The sequence below is a fragment of the Psammomys obesus genome, unplaced genomic scaffold, assembly GCF_907164565.1.
Source record: "Psammomys obesus unplaced genomic scaffold, mPsaObe1.curated_primary_1811, whole genome shotgun sequence".
NCBI lineage: Eukaryota > Metazoa > Chordata > Mammalia > Rodentia > Muridae > Psammomys > Psammomys obesus.
The window spans coordinates 40,206-61,366 of record NW_026590715.1 but is presented as its reverse complement, the minus strand read 5'-3'; the positions used below and the strand labels follow the sequence as shown (position 1 = coordinate 61,366).

The window sequence follows — 21,161 nt, the reverse complement described above, 5'->3', positions numbered from 1 at the left end:
TATATATATATATATATATATATATATATATATATATATATATATATGTCTCAAGACTGTTATCCACCACCTTTACCACAGGGTGTCTTCTTCATTAACCATAAAAGAACTCCTCACCAAGAAAATTGTCCCTCCTTAGTATAAGCCCCTATTGTACCAAGGGCCATGTATGATCACAGTGGTGATGACTGTCAGTGTAGTCATGTCTCTAATTGTGACCACAAGGCTAATGAGACAAGCGTCCTCAATGTATGACTATCATAATGATGTGGCTCATGTGCTGCCTTCTCCATTATACTTCCTTTAGTGCCAGCAGCTTTGAGGACTCACTGGACCTAGAGAAGAAACCCCCACATGAAGGCATTGAACCCACTGAGAGGTATGTCTGATTTCTTAACAAGTCTTCAGTTATGTAGGTGAGAGAGCACTAAAGAAGATATATCTCTACATGGGTCTTTCTCTGCTGCTTTGAAGCTTTTAATTTGTTTGCATATCTGTCACACGGTGGGACACTGCATAAAGTAGTACTACTGTAATCAGAATGTCACATTTGCAGCTACTGAAGCCTATATACTGAGATGAAGTATAGATCTAAAAGGTATCTGAGAAAGGAAATTTCAGTCTAAAAGAAGTATAAGGATAGACTCTTCAGAATGGAACCTGAAGATTCACTTGACTAACTTGTACATCCAACTACATGATAAAAGAAAAAACTACACAAAACATTGGTATGAAGGAAAAATGCTTTTTTTTTTTTTTTTAATCACCAAGAAGACAGAACTAAGCATGCATAGCAGCCTGGAGCTGTGGAACTTAGTAAAGGAGCACAGGACACCTCATTTAGCAGACCTAAAAACAACCATAATGTGGTCTTAAGGACAAAGAAGGGCTATTGTTAAATAGGAAAAGAAAAGAATCTCCATTAAACATTGAATCTACCCAGATTACACTGAGGGAGAAAAAAAAAAAAAGGAGGAGGAATAAGTCACAGGGAGTTACTTGCAGGGCCAGAAAGTAATCCTTGGGCTTGACTACTGACAGGTTATGGATATTTCTCCTCTGCTGTATGTCTTCTCATTTATTATGAGATCTAACTTAGTGTTGTTTTCACTCAGAAGCAAAGAAAGTTAAGATGAAGAAAATCTTATCAGTGTGCTCCTTTTCCCCACACAAAAACAAGTACAGGGACTTATAAGTAGACAGGGCTACAGCTACCCCCTCCATCATGCCTGAAGAAACATCCACATTATTGAATACTGGACAATCACAGAACATTTTGTAAGGCATGTTATTAGATGATTTCATAGTCTATTATATGATACTTAAAAAAAAAAAACACCCAGAGTTTGGACATGGTGCACATGCCATTACTCCTAGGACTCAAGAGGCAAAGACAGGAAGATCTCTGTGAATCTGAGTCCCGCTCCGTCTACCTTGCAAGTTTCAGGCCATGTAGGGCTACACAGTGAGACCCTGTCTTAAAAAATAAACATACAAACTAAATCCCAAGAGTGAACACTTCATAAAGATAAGAGGTTTATTTAGTTCACAGTCTCTAAATTTCAAGAGCATGGACCTAATATTTATTTGTCAATGGTTAGGGATTTTATAGCAGATGATAGCACATAGATTAAAAGTCATATAAAGTTGGCATATTTGGAAAAGGAGAATGTCAGTCTCCTTTTGTTACAGTATATCCTCACAGGAACTAATCTAATACTATAAGAACTAGATTATTCTCTTCCAAGAAACCATCTACAATGACCTATTTACCTCCTGCTAGGCCCCAACCCTTAAAAATCTTACACTTATAATATTTCAACACTGAAGACAAAGCTTCTACCATGTGAATCCTTAAGGGACACACTCAAGCTATGTATAAACCATAGAAGGTAGATTGGTGAGATGCCTGAGAAGTTTCAGTTATGTAGTAGCAAGTGAAATACATCAGTTTCCAGTAGCATAACAGATCAAATACCCTGGAGCTCTTGTTCTTCATTGTTCCAATATTAGATCCAGAATCATTACTGATTAATCACTAGACTTGGTTACAGGAATGAGATTCTCTCCAGGGACAACAGCAGTCACTTGTGCATAAGTGTAGACACACACACACACAAAAAAAAAAAAAAAAAAAAAACAAGGGAAGACCAGAGATACACTGAAGAGAGGATTCTCAAGCAATTCTTATGTCCAGAGAAGGAACTCTAGTCTACCAGCAGGATGGCAGGGTGTCTTAGTTAGGGTTTCTATTGCTGTGAAGAGATACCATGACCATGGTAACTTTTATAAAGGAAAACATTTACTTAGGGCTGGTTTATAATTCAGAGGTTTAGTCTATTATCATGGTGGGAAGAATGGTGACAAGCAGGCAGACATGATGCTGGAGATGTAGATGAGGGTTCTACATCTGGATCTGCAGGCTACAGAAAGAGGAAGACACTGGGCCTGACTTGAGTATCTGAAATCTCAAAGCCCATCCTCAGTGGCACACTTCCTCCAACAAGGACACATCCACCTTAAAAAGGGCACACCTCTTAGTAATGCTGCTCCCTATTGGCCTATGGGCCTATTTTCATTCAAACCACTACACAGGGCTAAAACATTAGTGCCTATGGCAATTCTGGGTCCTGATTGCTAGTGACACCCTGGCTTTTATTGGAATCAGTCCACATCTCTAGAAGATCCTAATTTTAGCATGTAGAATCGGAGAAAAGAGCCTGTTTCAGCAGTTCCTTTTAGGGGAAGAATACAAAAGAGGGAAAAAGCAGAGATAATTCTCAAAAATAAAAGAAATCTTGGAAGAGAAGAAACAACTGACCCAGAAGTAAGTATTTTCTAGGACTTTAGCATGAGTTCTGAGGAAGCTATACAACCAGACTAAAGATAGGGTGGCCTTGATAGTAACCAGTGAAAGGGGTGAAATCCATGGTTCCACACATGCAGAAAAGAGTTGTCAAGACTGGTTTTGAAGAACAGTGCCATGTTTGAGAACCAGTTTGGCATAAGTGATGCTCCCAGTTCTGCAACACAGAATATGGTAGGAATCTGATAATAGTGGCAAATCTAGGTCTGCCTGCACCAAACCATAAGATCTGCTGCATCATATCAGAAGCATGGGTACCAGCCTGACTACCTGGTTCTTGTTTCTATCTCCTAGACCAATTGAAGGGGTCTGTACTTACTGCAGCCATGAGATCCAAGACTGTCCAAAGATTACCCTTGAACATCTTGGCATTTGCTGCCATGAGTATTGTTTTAAGGTAAGAAAGAGGTGTATGCCGAAGATCTGATGAAGTTAAAGAGCTTGGAAGTATAGAGGAGATTGGATTTCTATGCAATCTCAGAGGTGAGAACAATCTCAGAGGCCCAGCAGGACATTCAGCTGAATAAAGGAGTGTTGACAGTTCTCATTGTTTAATAACAGAATGCAGGCAAAAAAAAAAAAAAAAAAGAAAGAAAGAAAGAAAGAAAGAAAGAAAGAAAGAAAGAAAGAAAGAAAGAAAGAAAAAGAAAAAAGAAAAGAAAGGTGTTCTGGGAAAAGACTATTCTTCACAGAGTGCCAGTAGTGCAAATGCCGCAACGCAGAATCATAGCTCATTCTTACTGGTGTGAATAGAATAGCAAGAATGAGGAGGTTATTGGATTAAATCTTCCTAGGGGACATGTGAACAAATGTCTGTGCACCCCATACAGAGCATCAAAACAAATAAAAAAATGATTTTACTCAAGTCTTGTTTGGTGAAACAATGAGTTTAATCAGGATTAATTCCAGGATGGGTACTTATGACATAGCTGCTCCACCAAAGAAGAGTTTGCGCCCCATAACAACCATTAACTGCTAATATATTCTTGGAGTGAAGTGGGGCCTCTTGCAACTAGTCTAAAATGCCTCATGTACCACTTCTGAAGTGCCAGTGACCCTTTCATGAGCTGCCCTGTGAATACTATGAGGGAATGTTATTGGGCCCAATCTTTCTCACACAGGTAATCACAGATGCTTAGATTTTAAGATGCAACAGAGTCCCACCGCAATTTGCTTGTGCCTCTGATTTCTACATTCTTTCTACTCCCTCTTCTGTGATGTTCCCTAGGTTTTGGAAAGGGGTGATCCAGGTACATGATGATTTTCTCCCACTTATGGCTAAACCCTGAGCTTAACCCTGCCTCAGCAACAGCCACATCACTCAGCATTGTGACCAGTTAGAAGCCTATAGTAACCACCTCTCACTGGAAAAAGAAGCTTTCATGAAAAAGTTAACATCATCAATAATCTGTAGCCATGAACACAACAGCAGTATTTTCCATAATAGGACTTCCTCTGCAACATTGGTTGTAAATTCATTGTACCAGATGTGAATCCTTCCCCCTTGCCCCTGGGAGGCAGTCCTTAAGTCTAAACAAAGTCAGCTTAGTGAAAATGGCCCTTAAAATGGTGTACCTATTTGAAAAAAATGGCAGACTGTTTATATCTCTATTTCTTTAAAACGTGAGAAAGGCTTAGTAATACAAAAAAAATAAAAAAGATAAAGTTTGTAGTGTAGACATGAAGTAATACCTTTTTCTCTTTTAAAGAACTAAATAGCTGAGGGAAAAGACACATTTACTGATAATTTTTTTTTCTCAATGGTACTTTAAATTTGTCTATTTTATGATCTTAAATTTTGCAGATGTCAGCCCCTTCTTCAGACCATCATAGGGGATAGAAGCTATCTAAGCTATTAACAAAAGTGGATGAGACAAGCGGGAAAGAGAATACTTTTAAGACTTAAGATTAAGAGAGCATATACAAGTAGTTTTTCTAATGCGTTGCTTCAGGAAAGTAGTTTTCTTTTGTCTTGGGCTATTCTCTTGGAAGCAGAAAACTGATCCAGAAGCAGATGTTCATGTCAAGGAATTTTTTTTCCTTCCTTCCTTCCTTCCTTCCTTCCTTCCTTCCTTCCTTCCTTCCTTCCTTCCTTCTTTTCTTGGTGGCAGTGGCAGTTATGAAACATGAAGTGTGTCTCTGGCAGAAAAACAGAACCAAAGGAACCTAAGGTAACATGCAAGCTTGCTTAACAAAGTAGGTCAGCAAATAATAGACAATACGGCAAGATGGATCTCTCAGCATGAGTTCCCAAAACATTAACAGAGACATAGCTCCACGTGGTCATCCACATCATTTTTGGAGACCATAAGGTTGCCTTTAGAAACTGACATTTCTGTTTATTACAAGAAGCTTTTTGCATTAGAGACTTTAAATACTATATTCAGCAGATCTTTAAAGAGTTTGAGGACCATTATCTATTTACTACACTTGATTTTAAACAAACTTTACTTGTTTTAGTTACTTACTTTAAGCTTACCCTTGAAAAGACATACAGGGGGCTAAATAAAGCTTGTTCTTGTAAATTAATCATATTTGTACTTAGCATGACTAAGAGCATAGTTCTGAACATTAACTTACATGTGTTAATGAACTTTAGCAGTCAGCAACAAGCCAGCAGTTTTTATAAGATTAGAATTTTATATAGCTTTATCCCTGTTAAGTTTGAGCCTTAAAAAACTGAGTTGAAGATTTAATTGAAGATCATTAAGCATCAAAAAAAACTTTAAACCAAAAATGCAATAAACTTTAAACAAATACACAGTCCATAGAGAGAATGAGAACTTTCCTGATCTTTTTTACAGTGTACCATTATAAAATATCAGTTTTTGTATGACTCAGTTTATCCAAATAGCTAAAGATTAACAACATTAGTAAAAAAGAAGAGGTTATGCATACATCTTCAAGTCAGATACTGTTAATAAACCTTGTTTATCAGTTACTAGAGTTTGAAAAAGGTTTTATGGCCAAGGGAGATACTGTGCAGATAGCCCCTCCTCCATCCCATCGTCCCCACCCCCAAAAAGGCCCTCTTTATGGAGAAATTTTCTTTCCTTCTTAATTATATTTGAGTACAAGACTCTAGAAGTCCTTTTCAATTTCCCTGAAGGCATTTGATAGGTCATAGTCTTTGATCAGGAAAATGAAAACTTGACAGTTAAACTTAAGGTAAGAACTTAATTTTAATCATGGGTATTTTTCTAATTGGTTTTAGTTAGAAGCCTAGATACCTCTGATAACATTCTGACACAGGAGAAACTCTGTAAGTTCTTATAATAATGGCTACATGAAATCTTTTTCTATATATTTAAAAGTAGTATAAGACCAGTGTCCTGGTGTATCCTGGTATCTCTTGCCATTTGAGAGGCTGAGGTAGGAAGATCAAGAGTTGGCGGCCAGCATGAACTACATAGTGAGACCATGTCCAGATTAATGAAAAATTTAAAAATGAACAAGAATAAAAGTACAAGCGAACATGATTACTGCCCACTTGTTCCTGGCAGAATTTTTGTTGTTGTTAGTCAACTCCCCTTCTTGGCATTTTCTGTTTCTGGAGATGAATAAAAAAATTGGAGTCTTAATAAAAAATAAATAAACCTTGTTTATTAAATGTACTTTATTATCTAGAAGTCTGGTATTGAACATAGTGGTAAAAGACATAAGTAGTTAAGTATATATCTCTAAGTCACTTTCTTTATAACCTTGCTGTTATAACCTTAGGAAGTTATCATCATACAAAAATTGATCCTAATCCAAGATATTTTGGAGACCTGCTGTTGCCTTAATCTGAAAGGAGATACAATGATAAACATATGACTTAGTCCTCTAAGTAGTTTTACAACTGTTGCTTTAGATCTATTTTCTAGTAGATATATTTTTAAATAAGTGTTGAACAGAGTAAATTGTAGCAAATTAAGATACCAATGTACAGATTTTTCATTATGAGCCTTTTGTTATAACTTTAAAAAAAAGATTTATTTATTATTTATATGACAGTTTGCTTGCACACCAGATCTCACTATAGATGGTTGTAAGCCACCATCTGGTTGCTGGGAACTGAACTCAGGACCTTTGGAAGAACAGTGAGTGTTCTTAAACTCTGAGCCATCTCTCCAGCCCTTGTTATAACTTTTTAGCTAAATTTTGTTACAAATTTTTAACCATACCATATGAACTTACAAACTCTGACATAGTTTACAACATAGTCTTAAAAGATTTCTTTTGAGAGTAGAGAGCAAAGAAATCATAGAGATAGAAAAATTTTGACAGTAGGCAGTAGAAAAACCCCTTAGAGATGAGAGTCTCCAGAAGTATAGAGTAGAACAAGTTTAGATATAAGATTTTTGCATCATTTGTTTGTGTACTGGAAAATGTTACCATTTGAGAGAATTTGAAAAGCTATGTGCCAGTGTTTGGCCATTGATTGATCTATAGTAAGGCCAAGCTGTTTGCAGTAAGACAGTGAATCTTGAATAAAAATCTCTGAGTCCAAGAAGGAAGAGAGAAAGGGTAATTTAAAGCCCGAGAGAGTGTAAGAAAGCTAAAGGCTGAGGAAGACAAAAGGAAAAATGGAGCAGGTACTTCTGAAGGCTAAGAGGCAAGGAAAAAGTTGCAGGCCCAGGAGGGGATAGAGACGCTATGGGAAGCTGTGGGACTGTGACTCCTAGGGGGAGATGGGAGATATGAAAGATCAAGGAAGGAGCTGAGACCAAACAGGGGGTTCAGTGTAGTGGAGACAAGAATTTCAATCCAGGGTGTCTCCAAGCAGAATGAGAGAGTTTTCAGAGACATGTCCCAAATCACAGAAAAAAAAGGTGTCCTTTTCTACATGATAGGAATCCAGTAAAGAGAGAGGAGCACCTTACACAGCAGTGTGGTTTTTGTAGTAATAGCAGACAAAGCAGGCAGCTCCATGGTGACACGTACCAATAGAGAAAGACAGTAGGTAGAGGAGAAAACTGCTGAAGAGATGGACTGGGAGAGACTTTTGGGAATAGAGGGGGCTAAGTGTCTTTAGTAAAGAGATGCCCCCACATGGACATAGCAGGCCAGAGAAACACAGAGATTCCCAGATGATAGGCATCCTAGGAATGTATAGGAGGCTCAAGGAGCCAGAGAGACCAAAAGATACATGACCAGTGCACAGGAGATTAGCAAACTGCAGGAGCCAGAGAGATACTTATGGAGTAGACAAGGAGAGACAAATGGTTGGAGCAGGTGGAAGGAAGATGTGGCTGAAAAAGTGAAGTCTAGAATTTGGAGTATAATATGGTGGGTGGCAGAAGCCAACAGAAACAAATGATCCATACATACCTTAGAAGAGTCACATCAGAGAGATGGAGTCACTTGGAAAGGAATTCATATATGCCACTCCCATGGGTTTGGCATCAGATGAGTGAAAAATGAGGACGTGACTGCTCCTAGGTATAGTTGAGGAGAAGATCTTCTTGTAGATATGAGGGAGAAAACAGTCAGAGACACCTGGAAGGGTCCAAACTGAACCAGGCTATGAGAAGAAAAGGGCAAGCTGGGCAGAGGGGCAAGAGGGGAAGAGAAGAGAGAGGAACCAGGAACGAAGAGAACCAAGAAGGTGTGTAGCCACTGTGACTAGGTTTTATAAGGAGGAAAAAGAAAGGCTGAGGCACTGGGGGGGGGGGTGCATGCGAGTTGGGGGAGTGGGAGCAAAGCTTGCTCCTGGGCTGTGGAGGTTTTGCATAGGGGATGGAGGTGAGACGTTCTGAGAGGAACCAGGACTCTGTAATAGGTACTAGGAGAGTCTGGATGCCAGTGTCTGCTTTGTTATGTTAGTGGGTACCTCAGTGATTTATCCTTGGTTTCTTAGAAACCTAAAGCTTATGCCTTAGGTATTCTCCTAAACTTTAGGGATTTCAGCTTAAACCTAACAGGGATTTGTGGCTTTAGCATATTTTGAAAGGAATTTGAAAAGAATTTTAGGACTAGCTTGTATAATAAAGATATTTTAGTACAGTCTTAATCGTGACAGGTAAATATGAGTCTAGTTTCCCAAGTAAAAGTGGCCTTTATACATGGCAATTTCTAATGTCTTAACACAAGCCTCTGTCCTTCCCTTGATATAGAATGTCACTGTTAAGAGATAAAGAAATGAAGAGGCAAAGTCAGAGAAAGAAATGAACATGGACAGTTATCTCAGAATGTATGTGTAATTTTGATATAACCTTTAAATTTTTAAATTCATCTAAATTCACTTTTAGTTTCACTTTTGATCTTACATATAGGTTTTATAATTCTTACTATTATGAATTAACAATTTTAACATTTTGTTATAGACCATTTTACATTGTAATTAAAGCACAGATTGCCTATTTCTTATTCAAAATATATATAACCTAGGGCTTCTAATTAAGTGTTCAAAATAAGCCAATTTAAGATGATAAATGTTTGTCTCCAAATCTGGGAAACTGACCACTTTGCTCCACTGTATTTCACCTTCTTAAGCTCCTCCTCTGGCATTATACTTTACCATTTACCAAGTATGATTTCATTTGACCTTATTGAATCCAAGCCTAAGATCAGAAAGGGAGTTCTCCATCATAGATGGATAGATAGATACTATAAAATTTAAAATGCCCTGTTCTATTGCCATCACCTAAAACAAAATTTATGTACCTTTAAGCAATTCCCCTGGGGCTTTGTGGCTCTAAAAAAGGTATTTTACCTAATCATATCAACCAACTATCTCAATGTCATTCCCAGTAGAATACTCAACACAAAGGAAGGCAAGCTTACTTTTAGCTCAGGGTTTAATAGTCATGGCTGTATTTATCTCAGGACTGTGGAAAGATGGAACATTACAGGGCAGAAGCATGCAGGAAAGAAGACTGCTTACCCACTGGCTGACAGGAAGCTAAGGGCAAGAAAAGAAGCATGAGGTATAATGTAACCCTGAAACAGTGGGACACTCTTCTTGTACAGGTGTGAACAAACTTCTGTTCTCCTCAGATAGGGAACTGCTGACCGACCGAAGTACAGATACCACCAAAGACCAACTTCGTGAATCAGTGGGCTTTACTGGGGTTGGTGTAGGGAACAGAAGGGATTCAAAGATAGCTGCATCACCAAAGCCCATTCTAGTAAACATACAGCTAAAGGACGCTGGAAACAAGGAACTCAGTCCACAGCCTGCAGGCAGCGCAAAGGGTTAATGAGCATCATTTCTCAGTATCTATGTTGGCTGATCCTTTTCCAGGCAGTTCAACTGGTCTCTGCTTCTTCCAGGTAACTTGACTTGTGTCTGATTTTGGTTTTCAAGTCAGTTTGGCTGGCTTTAGCCTCTTCTTGGTAGCTCAGCTACTCTGAGAGTGTCTCTTAAGCAATCCTTAAAGCTTGTATTTGTTTGAAGAGGAAGAGACCTAATGAGTCTGGTCAGTTTCAGGGACTTCACAAGCCATTGAGCTATTCACTTCCTGAGATTAAAGAGCTCCTCTACTAGGTGAAAGGTTCTGCCTCTTTAGACACCCAGATGTTTCACCTCCCTTTTAATAGCCAGTGTCTTGACAAACTCCTCTTCGCAATGGATGGTTTTATCACACAGGAAGGTGCTACATAAGAGTGCCATATTTCTTCCAATGAGGCTTCACCTTTCAGGTTTCCACAACTTCCTGAAAAGGAACATCTTGCTGGTCTAAGCCAGTAGTCGATATTTCCAATCTAAAATATAACATCCACTAACCTGCGGTGACTGAAGACTACCAAGTATGAGCACTCAACTGCTGCTGCCATTTTTTTTTTCTATTACTAAGTTTGGTACAATAAGAAGGATAGATCTACACTTAGAGAAATATGTAAGACTGGCTCTTATCTATATTGGGTATACCATCCCTGCAAATATAGTGAAAATTACACTCACTTAGTGACTGTAGTTCACCACAATGTACTTTATAAACTAGGAGAAAATTGTTTAAAGTTTATAGACTCAAAAAAATAAGATCCAAATAAGAGGGATATGGAAATGATTCCCTTGATTTGATTAGCATAAAGTCTATATATTTACCAAATTATCATATTATGCTTACGAATGTGATCCATTATTAGGTACCATTTTTTTTTAAAAGAATGAGTATTCTAGCTAATTCTGAGGACTTATGTAAATTCTGGGGACCCATATGTAAATCTCAATGTCAGCCATCTCCTAACAGCTTTCTTTTTAACATTCAGTCTGATAAATGGAAAAAAAAAATGAAGATAGATCTCAGTATATTTGCTCAGTGTATTTGCAGTCAACATTTAGGGCTACCACTTAGGTTAGCTGCCAGCCAATGGTTCTCAGTAGGCAGCTCTCCTCTGATGTCTTTAACATCAGGCTTTGTTTGTCCAGGTGATTTGCTCTATTAGTGAATTTTGACCCCTGGTTGTTTTTTGTTGTTGTTGTTTTGTTTTGTTTTGTATTTGTAAATTGAGAGTGGAAAATGCAAGATCTGATACTTTCATTGAAAACAAAGATATAATAAGCTTAATATAGTCAAGAAAAGATGAAAATCACTTTATAACATGTCAGTAATCACATGGATTATGAATAGAGGCTTATCTTTGGATTTATTTATATGCCATTGTTTTGAAGCTTGATAATTCTAGACAAAACATGTTTCCCTCTTCTATAAAATGGCAATTATAATAATCCCTTTCTTGTGTGTTTCATGTGGGTTAAACTGCATAATTGTGAACGGTGTTAGAGACATTTAGCAGCACTATCAGTGTATTCTGGGAAATTGTCTAAAATGTAAATTTCTCAACCTCCATTCCAGAACTCCCAAGTCAGACACTTTGAGGATAGCCACCTGTGACCTAGACTCCCAGATGACTTCAGGGCTTCCCAGTTAAAACAGTGTTCTACAAAGGAAGAGTACAGGTGGTCTAGGTGGAATTCTGCCTTTTTCTAAATCTAGAATCAACATGAGGCACTTTTTTGTGCCTCAGTATTCTCATTTGCCAAATACAAATACACGATTCTCTAAGCTGTAATGAGGAAAGGAAGGTGAAAGAGAGATGAAGAGAAGGAGAGAGAGAGAGAGAGAGCACTCACAGTAAGACCTGAAAAATTGTAGCTGGTTATTTTATGGTTTTCATTCTTTCACTACTTCTGATTTTAATTTCACTTAACTCGATCAGGATTATGAGAAATTGTGAAAAAATAAAAATTAAAGTGTACCTATAAAGTTTTGAAAATACATTATGAAAAGCATTTTTCTAACAATATAAGCAATCATGAATTAAAAAAAAGATGATAAATGTTCTTCAGTTGAGGGGAAATCTTACCTATAGTTAGGGTCCCGTTTTGTTTTGCTTTTGTAAGCTGAATTGCTGCATTAATCAAACATAAAAGCTGTAGAGTATGAAATACTCATTTGTTTTTCTCACAACAGAGAATTCCATAAATCAAGACACTTTAAATACACTGGTGAAAACATTAAGTACACTCTCAGCCTTTGATTGGTGGAGGACAGGGATTTGTTAACTTGTTAGATTCCAGAAGGGTTTTTACTTGTCTTTTAGTGAGATGATGAGAAGTGGCAAAAAATTGCTATTTAGTAGGCCAAAGATAACACAAGAAAATTGTGATTAGGCTTTTGGCCTTCAATATTCCAGCGTCTGCACATCACTGATGTTCTAATCAGTCAATCAACTTCTTTCTAGTAATTCTCATTCATAGATCAATCTAGAGAGACTTCTCACTTGCTGAGGAATTTGACAACAATAATGACAAGATGGTGACTAGATTGCTCACAGCTGGCAGGTTGTGAGGATTCAAAGGATATACCAAGGTTTAGTACCTAAGCCACATGATAAAAGAATGTAATACTATTTGCTACTGTGGGAAGGACTGAAAAAGAACAAGTTAGGACACAGGTGACACTAAAATGCTTGTGTATTAAAATACACATATATACATATGTGTATGTATACATACATGTGTATATGTATTAGCATTACCTTTGCTTGTAATCTGTACTGAAATCCACAGTGTAGAAAAACGCAGTAAGATTCACAGCTTTGTGTCATAGTAGAAGCTTTGGAAATGATTTGGGGTTAAAAGCATGAACACTCTTTAAGGCAAGCTCAAGGAGGACAGAAACCTTCCATGGAGCAGAAAGGCAAAAGCTAGCTTGATCTTGATTTTCAGTACAAATACAGATCATGAAAGTGGGACCTCTTTCTTCTATCCAGAAGCCTGGATGTATATAGTTTGGACAGTGTATATAGTTTGGACAGATGTTTTTAGCAACAATAAGTACCACTTTTTAAGTCTGCATTTAGAAAACAACCAAAGGAAACTTAAAATCTTGGGTTTGTGACTCTGATAAGGTGTGGTCACTGCTCAGCAGAGCTAGATTAATAGCTTATCAGAACTCTACTGCTTAAGGTTAAAATTCTGAACTTTTGAAGTCTTGGTGTAACAGCAGCATGGAGGGAAGAAAATCTGAAACAGTTTTCATTTTTGTATACCTTAAGTCACCTTCTTGTCACAACTTAACGTTTTAGGTCCTCAGACCTTCATAACTTGCATCTACACACCTTAAAACACCTTAGACCCTAAAACATTTTCTAAGATCCTCACAAATTAAGCTTTTGTATCCTTAGACCTTACATAAACTTTTTTCTATCCAATCATTCACAGAGAGATACAGTTGATTGATTACTGAGAGCAGATTTCTTTAACTAAAGGAATAGTGAAAAGCTACTTTGGAATCTGTTTTGTGAGTTTTTCTCTTTTCTGAGTCTGATAACAAGGAAAACTGTGTCTAGACCTCATAGTAGCTCTAGGAAAGTGAGGCCTGATCATTACATATAAATAGAACTGAGAAGGCATCTGAAACTGTGATTGCTCCTGTAAAACTGGCAAAGCTATCCCTAGCCTTATTGTAAATGCCATCAGAGATCAGAGAAGGATAAATTTCACCTGAATAGGCAGGGAGTGCATAACAAGAAGCTTCTGAGATTTACTGGCTACCCAGACAATCATCACCCTATATTCCTTAATGCTCGTTTGGTACAGACTCCTAGGGCAGCATCAGTCTTCAGCATCAGATCTTCAGACAGGCCCAGAAGATCTGACAGGCTTTTTTGTGAACTTGAGGAGACCAGCCAACCTTGTGTAGGAAAAACAGGGCAATCACCTCTCCTTGGGTACTGCCCTGCTGCTTTTTGCTGACCCTCAAAGTGATCACATTGGTTAGAGCCATTCATTTACATTGTTTGTTCATTTTCTGCATGCCTAGAAGTGACCCCTAAATGTATTGACACCATTCTCCAAGTCCATCTAATGCACAGTAAAAAAAAAAAAAAAAGGATACGATCATTATATAGGAAACAGAAACATAATTGAGTTACACTGAGGAATACTCTACCAGGAGAAATGAGTTGAAAAGTAGAAGTAGCCAGATTGTCATTAGAAAGATGCATGGCGAGAATGAGCAAAGGGACTTGGGTTGTTTAAAGGCTGTTCTCTCCTTCCCAGCACTTTTAACTGCTTGAAGCTAGAAGCCCCGGGCAGTGGAAAAAAAAAAAAAAGCACTTTTTGGTCCCTTTTTACTCAACTCCCAATGTTAAGAAGTCCTATCAGTGACATTCCTGAGGACACAGGTTTATGGGAAGAACTGGGCTACTAAGACATCCTCCTCTTGTGTGGTACCTTCCTCTGGACCTTAAACATTCACATCCTCCAGCCTTTCCTAGTCTCATAAAGAAGAAAATGGAGGCTTGGAAAGTTTCAGTAACTTGTCCATCTCACTCAGCTAATAAGAGTGACGATTTTAACATTGGTTGATTGTGAAGCTGTGGCCCTTAACCAGGATGCTGATCATCCTGCAAGTTTTTGTGTGTGTGTGTGTGTGTGTGTGTGTGTGTGTTGGTATATATATATATATATATATATGTGTGTGTGTGTGTGTGTGTGTGTGTGTGTGTGTGTGTGTGTGAAGGCCTGATAGCAACATGGATGCCTTCCACAGTTGCTCTCTGTGTTATTTGAGAGTAATAACACGGTCTCACAGTTAACCTAGAATAGTCAGAGTCCAAGAAATCCTCCTGTGTCTGCCATCCCAGAACTGGGATTTCAGATTTGTGCCTCTGCACCCAGCTTTTATATGAATTCTGGAGATCAAATCCTCAGTAAGTGCTTTACTGACTGAGCCACCCCCCTCAAGACCCTACCAGCTTACTTTTGATGTTTTACTGTGTGTTTATCTTGTGTTATAGGTCAGGTTTTATATCTATGTTTACAATGTCTTGTTATCTCGTTGGAAGCCAGGATGTGCCATCACCTCACAGCATCTGCTGTGAGTGCTGACCTCCACTTTGTTTTGTCTGTTAGTGTGGGATTTGCAATAAACCAATGGGTGATCTCCTAGATCAGATCTTCATTCACCGTGACACCATCCACTGTGGGAAATGCTATGAGAAGCTCTTCTAGGTGAGTGCTGGAAGCCCATAGGATAAGCCCCATTAAACTAAATGTTCCCCTGGTTTGGACCTGAATTTTATTACAGGACCCTGCTACATTTCTCAGCCATGTAATCAAAGAATCCCAGTCTTTGTCCTGTGTCTTATGCTACCTTGAGATCTTAAGTGATATACACAAACCCCTCCCTAGGGACCCCTTCCAAGTTGCTAGAATTATAGTATTTTCCTTTAAAGAAATACCTCTCCTATCCAGAAACTCAGCTGAATCTTCTAACCCTGGGACACCTGGGCCTATTTTTATGGCAAAGAAATAACGATGTAGAAAAGGAATGGTTCTGGACATATACCTAGTTGGTATATGGTAGAATCTGGACGTCATCTCAGGTCTCAAATTCTACTATCGGGCTCTCTGCCATATTCCTTTGGACTACCTCCAGTATTGTTTGCATAGCTTTAGATTTAGACTTAATAACTAAGATGTTGACTAAAGCAGCCTCTGGACCAGTAGCCGGTGGAATGTCCTAAGTGTCTGAGCACAGCATATTTATATTTTTTCCTCTCTGGCTACACAAAGGTTGCCTTCTCTCCAGTAAATGCATCTGTGTTGGACTTAGGCTCACAATCACTACAACAGTTACTTGCCCCAAGAGACCCTGACTGTCAGGTATTGGATGCTTACTCTAAATCTCATTGTTACCTCTTATTTCTTTTTGGCTTCTCCAGGCTGAACAGAAGCTGACAAGCCTCAGACATATTTGGCTCTCCGGTTGCCCCAAATTGTTGGTTCCTTTTTCCTTACATCCTTCTTGGTCTCACTGTACTTGTGCCCCCCTTGTTCTGAAGTAACATACATTTAAGATTGTATCTCACTGATGTTATAATTACTTTTGTGTAGCCTTTTATACTTTAGAAAATATTTCAAATCAATTATCTTGAAATCTTGCTCCCAGGTTAAATAACTCCACTTTGACTTCCCTAAGACGTGTTCACTTTCTAATGAGTGTGGATGACCTACCTAGTATGTTAGACATGGGCACAAGTATAGCTACCAGTATATGAGACTTTCTGAAGCTTCCGAGGGCTGAGCCCAAAACTGTCGACGATCCCTGGTAGGGAAAATACAGGCATTGATAGGCTAATAGGCATTGATAGGCTAATGTTTAGTTTGTCTATTCATGATGTGTATGTTTGTGTATTTTTTAATTTCTCACACAATTTTTAAAATAACTCATTATTTTTGATTGAATATTGTAGCAGATTTAAATTATCTCCCCCCATTCTCCTCTGAGTTTTTCCTGTCAAGTATGTCAATAGATATTGAAAATTTTACCCAGCTTTAAATTTGATAAGATACCATGTTAGGAGGCTTCTAACCAAAGGGATATCTGTGACCTGTTTTCTAGTCCTACTCTGTCTCAAACCAACATCAATTTTTAGGTTCCCAGGTACTCAAAACACTGAAAGAAAGCTGGTGTCTGGCACAACAGAAGCAGGTTCATCCCTGTGCTTTGCTAATACGCTGCTTTGCTTCTACTCTACTCTGTGCCTTTGGGCCCACCATTAAACTGAAAGCTCCTTAAATAGAAAAACAGTCCCCAAGATCTAGGGATGCAAAATGGAAGCCTGTTTGTTATATTTGCATATAAGATAGCTCTTCTCTTTCTTCAGACTCTGAACCCTAGACACATTTGAGTGTGGACTTGTTCTTCCTATCTGGTAATCAGAGAAGAATATTCTATTTATTTGAATATTTATCTGTTACATGTACTCTGAAGGGGAGAAGGAGTACAGAATGCCACATCCCCATACTAATTATAAACTAGTCTTTCTCAAGTCCATCTCTAGTGTGGGTCTTGGCAGATGGTAGGCAATAACATATGGGTGCCAAATGAATCTGTAAACAAAAACTGTCAGTTCCTTGATTAGAGGTATTACTTGGGAGTTATAATGCAGACTCCATAGATGGGATGCAAAGTAAAAAGGCCCAAGATATGATAGTTTCCCCACCTTAAAGTTGTACTCTGCCACTTAAGGAGATTTAGAAATATGGGCGATATTAAAAAAACAGCTTGCAATTTTAGTATTGATTTGAATCAAAACAGCCCTTTCATGTCTTAGACTCAAAATTCTGCACTTAATAAAGAGGGATAGTTTTGCATTATTTTACTTGTTTATAATTGCTTAGTGTTTCTAATTATACTTGTTTAATCCACACTAATGTATACAAATTATAATAAAGTTAAGATACTACAAACCAGTATTATGATTTCCTTTTTAAAAAGGGTTTTTTGTGTGTATATGTTTGCACTTAAGTATTACTTGGTGATTTTAGGTATGTGACTTACCAGAAGCCATTCTTGCTACAAAACAAAGCTGGACATGGTGATTCATGCCTGTAATCCTAGCACTCAGGAGACCAAGAAACAAAGGTTGCCAAAAGTTTGGGAGACAAGTTACTTTGAGATGACAGGCTGTGACCTAATCTCTGATGTAATCCTGGCACACCAAAGAAGGAGTGAATTGGCATCTCCTTATTTTGTTTTGCTTATTTAGTGTAATCTCTATTTCAAATAAAACAAGAAGATGACATGTGGCTTTAGTATGAATTTACTATACACAGGCTATCTCCTTGCCTCTCTAATGGAATCAGAGAGCCTTCCTACCCCAATAAGAAAATGAAGATGAACAATCTTGTGCCAATAGTAACCATAATTGGATAGTAAGAGGTGTGTAATTTGGATTGTAAGTTAAGGATAATTTCTTGGGGGAAGTAACCTTGGAGTTGTAAAACTAAAGGAAGGGGTAGAATTGCTTACTCATTAATAAATATTTCCTGAACACCCACTATAGATGATATTAGGCCATGAGAGAATGATGCATGAATCTGTAAAGGTGAAGCCAGGGATAAAGGGGAAGCAAGCTCTATGTTCTGATACCTCCTTCCAACTTTGTTTAATCAGGTCAGAACCACCCATTATAACAAACTGGCTCATAAGCTCTGTGGTGATACATATGACAGTCACTCTCATTTAATAACACACTCTTCTAACATTCATTGGCATACAAATGCCTCACACTGAAGACACTGGACCCTCACGGGTGCACATAAACACATATCTGCTTAGAGGTTACAACATACACAACCCCACTAAGGGAAAGGAAGAAAGAATGCTATGGCAGGCTGTCTGGAATTAGTTCTTTATTCCCCCTTTTGCCTGTGATACTCAAGGCTGCCAACCAGTCCTCAAACATCTTTTAATGGACACAGAAGCTGGCCCCTACTCACATGAGGTATATTGAACAGAGTGGGTTGAAAAACACCATGCTCTGAGTTAGGTACAGCATCTATAGGGGCATCAAACCCTGGAGCCGGCCTTCTATACTGAATCTTCCCTTTAGTACATAGTCTCTATTCCTGCTCCTGCCAAGTGCTCTAGGAAGACAGCCATTGCACCCCAAACCCATTGGCTATCAGTAGCCTGGTTCCTACCCATCCAGGAGACCACTGTAGTGTCTCATGGTCTCTGTCATGAACATATATGCCAATGTCAACCCAACCACCACTGTTGCCCTCCAAATCACTCCCAGCAGAAGCAGGACATAGATAGAACATTCATAAAATTTATTCAAGAAAAACTCAGACTACAACCATTAAAAAGAAGTAACAGAAACTTTCAGTGGTCATTAGAAGCCATAGAACCTGCCCTCACAGGGACCTTCTGCTACAATATACTGTCCTTTGTGTCCTAGATCTGCCTTTTTGTCAAGGCAGTGAGCTCTGGTAATGCCCACTTGCTTTAAGGAATGCTCACAAGGGGTCACCCACTACAGGGTAGTTCTGCCTTATAGCATGCACAGACCATTCACAGGGAATTGAGCATAGCATGCAACACCCCACCATCTCTGGAAAATATTCAAAATAACAGGAGTGTAATATAGCACAATCCCGTGTTGAAGTCATCAGCCAGTCCTTTGTCAACCTCCATGATCCCACTGGCTGCCAAGACTGGGCTTGGAAACATTGGGAGCACCTGATCAGGTTAGAACACACACACACACAACTACAGGAGAGCAAGCAGCAGGCGCCTGGCCTACTTGCACACCAGGAAAGCAGACCAGGAGTTCCTAACGCCAGGTGGGAGATGAGGTACCATCACCTCAGATGACATAGAAGCTCACATTACCTGTAGAAGTAGCTGAGCAGGTAGTCAGGGCCTCTGGATGCCACACTCACAGCTTTGTACAGGAGCAAAGGGCGGGGGCAAGCATACCACGGGGAAAAGGGACTCCCTGGACATCTGAGTCACTATGAGGTTAACAGGGTGGGCGGGGGTGCCACAGCAGGCAGTAACCTGCCTCAAGATGGCAATGGGAAGAGGGAAGGTGAGGGAGGGGCATCCATTTTTGGAGAGCCATGCAGTTGGCAGAACCCTTGAGATGGCCTCTTCTGTAAAGTCCACTTGTTTGGTATGGGTGGCAGATGGATGGTGGTAATAATGCCCGGCCACCCTCTGAGATCTGCAGAATTTGGGGACAACCTTGGCAGCTGCCTGCGAAGTTGTTTTCACCAGGCTCTCCCAGCTTGCTCTCTGGAATTCCCCAGCAGCTCTGGAGAAAAGAGGGCACGGCAAACTACAACTCCCCACCAAGTCCTCCTCCTGCTGCTCTTCCACCTCCTGTTCTCACAAAATCTGCCCTGCATACTCCTAGGTTTTCAGGCCAGCTGAGGGCACTAACCCTATGGTGCTGGGTTCCCCAGCCTAGGGCTTTTCTTGGGCACTGTTGTCTTTCCCTCTCACAGTCGTATGAGAGTGCCAAAAAGGAAACAGCCTCCGGTGGGCACTGACATCCCATATCCTTTGGTTCCAGGGATGGGGGGGTGGTCAATTAAGGTAGGGGTCACTCAAGAATTCAAGGATGCTGCCCTCATGGGGCTCCCCTAGAACAGTATAGATGATCTTGAACACAGGCTGAATCCTGTGATGCCCTCTCTAGGGCAATTGCTCCTAGGCACTGGTTCCCTATGGCCAAGACAACCCTGTGGCAGGTTCCTCCATACCAGATATGGCCAGGAAGTTGTTAGGTTTCTCAGATCCATAGCCTCCCTATCTTCTGCCTCTGCTTTACTGATGGGGACATCAGTAACATCCTTGCCCCACAAAGCTGCAGCAGTTCCCAGAGGCTTCTTTTTCTGGTACATACTAGAGGCCTTACATGTGGTCATTAACTGAGTTAAATGCACTGTACTTCTGTTTGTTAGTTTTCTCCAGCTGGCCCTGGCTTAGGGGACTTGACCTCTGCCTGGTTACATTGCCCTTGTGTCCCACTAAAATCCCCTGTCATTTCTCTGAGCTACTCTTTCCCCTCCTTCAAATATCTCTTTTTTCTTCTTGGCTTAAGGGAATAACTGTTAACTTATTCTGTGGAGCCTACTTGGTCTTGGGCCTGGGATGGCTCATCTCCCAAGCCCATGCCCCATTTCCTATCTCCATTGCAGCTTGTCTCCTCTGCTTCACTAAAGACCAGTTGGAGGGGTTAAAACAGCATACTCTGATGTGGCCATCTTTCCCACAACTATAGCAAAATGTGTCATCATTCTGCTTTCTTATGCTTTGAGAACTATCCCTTGGCATATCTCCCCTTCAGTGCTGGCCTCTGCCCCTCTGGCTGCAGGAGCCCTGGTGAGGCTTTGTCTCAAGAACGCTGCCAATGGCAGGAACAAATGGTGCCTTCTCCCTGCTGTATATGTTATATGGTCTTAGACTAACTCCAACCCTTCTAGGCACCTCTTCTCTGGACCCCTAGTGGCCTTCCACTCTTCCTCCTCCTCACGAAAAAGCTTCACCAGGGCCAGGAA

General features: G+C 39.6%; 1 protein-coding gene across 1 annotated transcript in view; it reads left to right on the top strand.

Moving 5' to 3' along the window:
* Positions 1–17,449, top strand: part of Znf185 (zinc finger protein 185 with LIM domain) — a 53,722-nt gene extending 36,273 nt beyond the window's left edge. Inside the window, exons 16-19 of the mRNA XM_055608749.1 lie at positions 308–379; positions 3,161–3,263; positions 15,216–15,314; positions 16,028–17,449. Of these exons, the coding sequence (XP_055464724.1) occupies positions 308–379; positions 3,161–3,263; positions 15,216–15,314 (274 nt within the window). The 3' untranslated portion in view covers positions 16,028–17,449. The remainder of the gene's footprint in view (positions 1–307; positions 380–3,160; positions 3,264–15,215; positions 15,315–16,027) is intronic.
* Positions 17,450–21,161: the final 3,712 nt, after the last annotated feature.